General features: G+C 53.5%; 1 protein-coding gene across 1 annotated transcript in view; it reads left to right on the forward strand.

Moving 5' to 3' along the window:
• NAAA (N-acylethanolamine acid amidase) overlaps positions 1-1457 on the forward strand; it is a 39586-nt gene that overhangs the window by 12878 nt on the left and 25251 nt on the right. The window contains exon 3 of the mRNA XM_030888546.2: positions 18-182. Within this exon, the coding sequence (XP_030744406.1) occupies positions 18-182 (165 nt within the window). The remainder of the gene's footprint in view (positions 1-17; positions 183-1457) is intronic.

Below are 1457 nucleotides of genomic sequence, written 5' to 3' on the forward strand. Positions count from 1 at the left end.
TGGGTTTTTCTTTCTAGGGACAGGGTCCCCTCGTGGGTCTACCCGCTGATGAGAATGGCGGTGGAAAAGCTGGAGCGCACCCTCCAGCAACCCTACCTGGACGAGATCCGCGGCATGTGCAAAGTCCTGAACCTCACCTTGGACGACTGCGTGCTCTGCAATCTGGCTTATGAGTCCTCAGCGTGAGTGGCCCACACTTGCACGGATGATTCACGTGCCGCTTGCCGGGGAGACCGCTTGCATGTTGTCAGGGCGATAAGAACAGGGTAGTGCCTTAAAAGACACACTGCCGACTCACAGAGACCCTGTAAGACAGGGTAGAACTGCCCCTGTTGAGTTTCCAAGACTGCAACTCTGTATGGCAGTAGAAAGCCTCATCCAACCCTTTCGAGTGCCTGGTGGTTTTGAACTGCTGACCTTGCAGTCAGAAGCCCAGCTCATAAACCACTATGCCACCAGGGGTCCTTTAAAAAAGTTTTTTTAAATCGATAAATATGTGTGACTAATTACTTGTTGCTTTCTGAACAAATCCAAACTTATCATGGCAAAGAAGTATTATATAACCTGGCCTTGCCTCTTAGCTTTTGCTCCTATACCCAGGGCCAGGATACGCTGGGAGCCCATGTGCATCTTTTAAGCTCTGGGTACAAAAAGCCCATCATTTCTCCTGCAGAGCAGCTGGCAGTTTCGAACTGCTGACCTAGCAGTTGGCAGCCCATTGCCTGACCCTACATCACCGGGGCTCCTCTGGGTAGTCTCTTGGGTGCCCAGGACCTTCAATACTTCCTCTTGGCTTTTCTCCAGTAAATCTGAGTAGCAGACGTTGGCTTGGAGAGGGACAGTGGAATCTCTGATCTTAACACTGAGGCTCCTCTCCCTGAGGCTTCCTTTTCTCTCTCCACCAATCCAGGGAGCCCTCTCGTTTTACAACTTTCCTGGCAGTGCATTTCCCCAGGAAAGAACCAGGCACTCATCGCCAGAGACCCTCCAGCTTTACAAACTCAGGGGGTGTGGTGACACGTACCTGTCCCCCTGCCTGTATCCTTACCTGGTTTTTATAGCACGAGGGACAGCCCTGGTAGTACAGTGGGTGGCACCTTGGGTGGCTAACCCCGAGGTCAGCGATACGAACCCACATGGATGGGGCTTTCTGCTCCTGGAAAGACTGACAGCCTGAGAGCCTCAGCGGCAGTGCGCCTCCGTTCTATAGGGCGGCCGTGCGTTGAGATTGATTTGGTGGCAGCGAGTTTGGGTTTTGAGTTTTGAGGGGCATGGGACCAGCCAGTGATAGGTCTCGCGGGTGGACATGATAGCATGCACCCAGAGTGAGATGTGGTTGGTCCCTGCAGAGTACCGGGCAGCCTTACAGGGTTGCTTTCTCAGTAGCTGCTAAGGGCAAGGGGCTGGTTTGGAGCCCACCACTGCTCAGAGGGAGAAGGTGTGGCAGTCGGCTTCCA

This window comes from Echinops telfairi, unplaced genomic scaffold (genome assembly GCF_000313985.2).
Source record: "Echinops telfairi isolate 266 unplaced genomic scaffold, ASM31398v2 ScPeMD7_7468;HRSCAF=8506_0, whole genome shotgun sequence".
Taxonomy (NCBI): Eukaryota; Metazoa; Chordata; class Mammalia; order Afrosoricida; family Tenrecidae; genus Echinops; species Echinops telfairi.